At 48.7% G+C, this 1,994-nt stretch overlaps 1 protein-coding gene across 2 annotated transcripts in view; it reads left to right on the forward strand.

Annotated features, from left to right (window-relative positions):
• The window catches only part of LOC125484387, a 15,582-nt gene that overhangs the window by 11,438 nt on the left and 2,150 nt on the right, over positions 1-1,994 (forward strand). For both annotated transcript variants that reach the window (XM_048602935.1, XM_048602942.1), the window contains exon 5: positions 10-362. In XM_048602935.1, coding sequence (XP_048458892.1) covers positions 10-362 — 353 coding nt within the window. The remainder of the gene's footprint in view (positions 1-9; positions 363-1,994) is intronic.

The following is a 1,994-nucleotide window of genomic DNA, read 5'->3' on the forward strand; positions in this document are numbered from 1 at the left end:
ATAATGAAGATCCCTTTTCACCAGATAATGTGGGACCTTTCACACCAAGTGTTGATACCAATGCTGTGGATGTTGGGGTTGACCAGCAAAACTCACAGGAATCAGCTACTGATGTTTTGAATCCAGAGCAACCTGTTCTCCCATACTCCGAATCTGTGCAAGGAGTGGACTCATTGGGATCAAATGTTGAAGATGCTTCTGTAATCAGTGAGCGCAACAAGGGGATGAGCCAACAAAACACAATCTTTGAACCGACCGGATCGGACATTAACCATGATGGAAACGTGAATAACGAGCAATTTGCCAATCAGCAAATGTCAAATGGAAACTTGGACGAAGATGATCAAACTGAAGAGGATGAGGTATTTTTCCTTTTTTTACCGCAATTTACAGCCAGAGATTTGAAGAGATTCATTAATTAATGATGCAATATAAGGGGATGAATCTCCTCTTCCTTTTATGTAGAAGCACAGAAAATAGGAGCAGGGATAGGCCATTTGGCCCCTTGAACAGCTCTACCAATCAATACGATCATGGCTGATCATTGAGCTCAATACCATCTTCACCTGACAACACTATATTATGGTCAGGTGAGGATCCATTCTGATTCACAACTTTGTGCCTTTAAGAACACTGCTCTCCGAGGTTGGAACACCTCTGGCTTTGATGACATCAGAGAAACAGGCCGTTCGGCCCACTTGTCAATGCTGGTTCTACTGTTCCTCACTATCTTCTTCCCACTGTAATTACCACATCCTTCTCTGTCCCCTTTCCTCCGATTCACTTCTCTCTCTCTTGTGTTCATGATGGCTGTATCTGAGTTGTACCCTGCCATGTTCAGTAATGAGAAGCTGTGCATGAATCAAAAAAAGCCAATGGTTATATAACAGTGTGTCCTCAAACTTCCTTTCTCACATTCCCACAGTGCCAGGGATTGCTGCTCCCGATACAACACCTAATATTTCCAGCTGTTTGCCACATTGTCTCCGATCACTTTCTCCCAGCCTTCCAGACAGACTGGATAACACTTTCCAACCTTTGCAGCAAAGCTCCTCAACAGGCAGTTGAACTGCAGTTTTGTCCAAATTCAGCCACTTTAGCAAATAATTAGAGATAACAAGGTGTAGAGCTGGATGAACACAGCAGGCCAAGCAGCATCAGAGGAGCAGGAAAGCTGGCGTTTCAGGCCTCGACCCTTCTTCAGAAATGGGGGAGGGGAAGGGGATTCTGAAATAAATAGGGAGAGAGGGGGAGGCGGATAGAAGATGGATAGAGGAGAAGATAGGTGGAGAGGAGACAGACAGGTTAAAGAGGTGGGGATGGAGCCAGTAAAGGTGTGTGTAGGTGGGGAGTTAGGGAGGCAATAGGTCAGTCCAGGGAGGACGGAGAGGTCAAGGGGGCGGGATGAGGTTAGTAGGTAGGAGATGGGGGTGGGGCTTGAGATGGGAGGAGGGGATAGGTGGGAGGAAGAACAGGTTAGGGAGGCAGGGACGAGCTGGACTGGTTTTGGGATGCGGTGGGGGGAGGGGAGATTTTGAAGCTTGTGAAGTCCACATTGATACCATTGGGCTGCAGGGTTCCCAAGCGGAATATGAGTTGCTGTTCCTGCAACCTTCGGGTGGCATCATTGTGGCACTGCAGGAGGCCCAGGATGGACATATCATCTGAGGAATGGGAGGGGGAGTTGAAATGGTTTGCGATTGGGAGGTGCAGTTGTTTATTGCGAACCGAGCGTAGGTGTTCTGCAAAGCGGTCCCCAAGCCTCCACTTGGTTTCCCCGATGTAGAGGAGGCCACAACGGGAACAGCGGATACAGTATACCACATTAGCAGATGTGCAGGTGAACATCTGCTTGATGTGGAAAGTCTTCTTGGGGCCTGGGATGGGGGTGAGGGGGGAGGTGTAGGGGCAGGTGTAGCACTTCCTGTGGTTGCAGGGAAAAGTGCTGGGTGTGGTGGGGCTGGAGGGGAGTGTGGAGCGGACAAGGGAGTCAT

The sequence above is a fragment of the Rhincodon typus genome, chromosome 1 (assembly GCF_021869965.1).
Source record: "Rhincodon typus isolate 14 chromosome 1, sRhiTyp1.1, whole genome shotgun sequence".
NCBI classification, from domain to species: Eukaryota; Metazoa; Chordata; class Chondrichthyes; order Orectolobiformes; family Rhincodontidae; genus Rhincodon; species Rhincodon typus.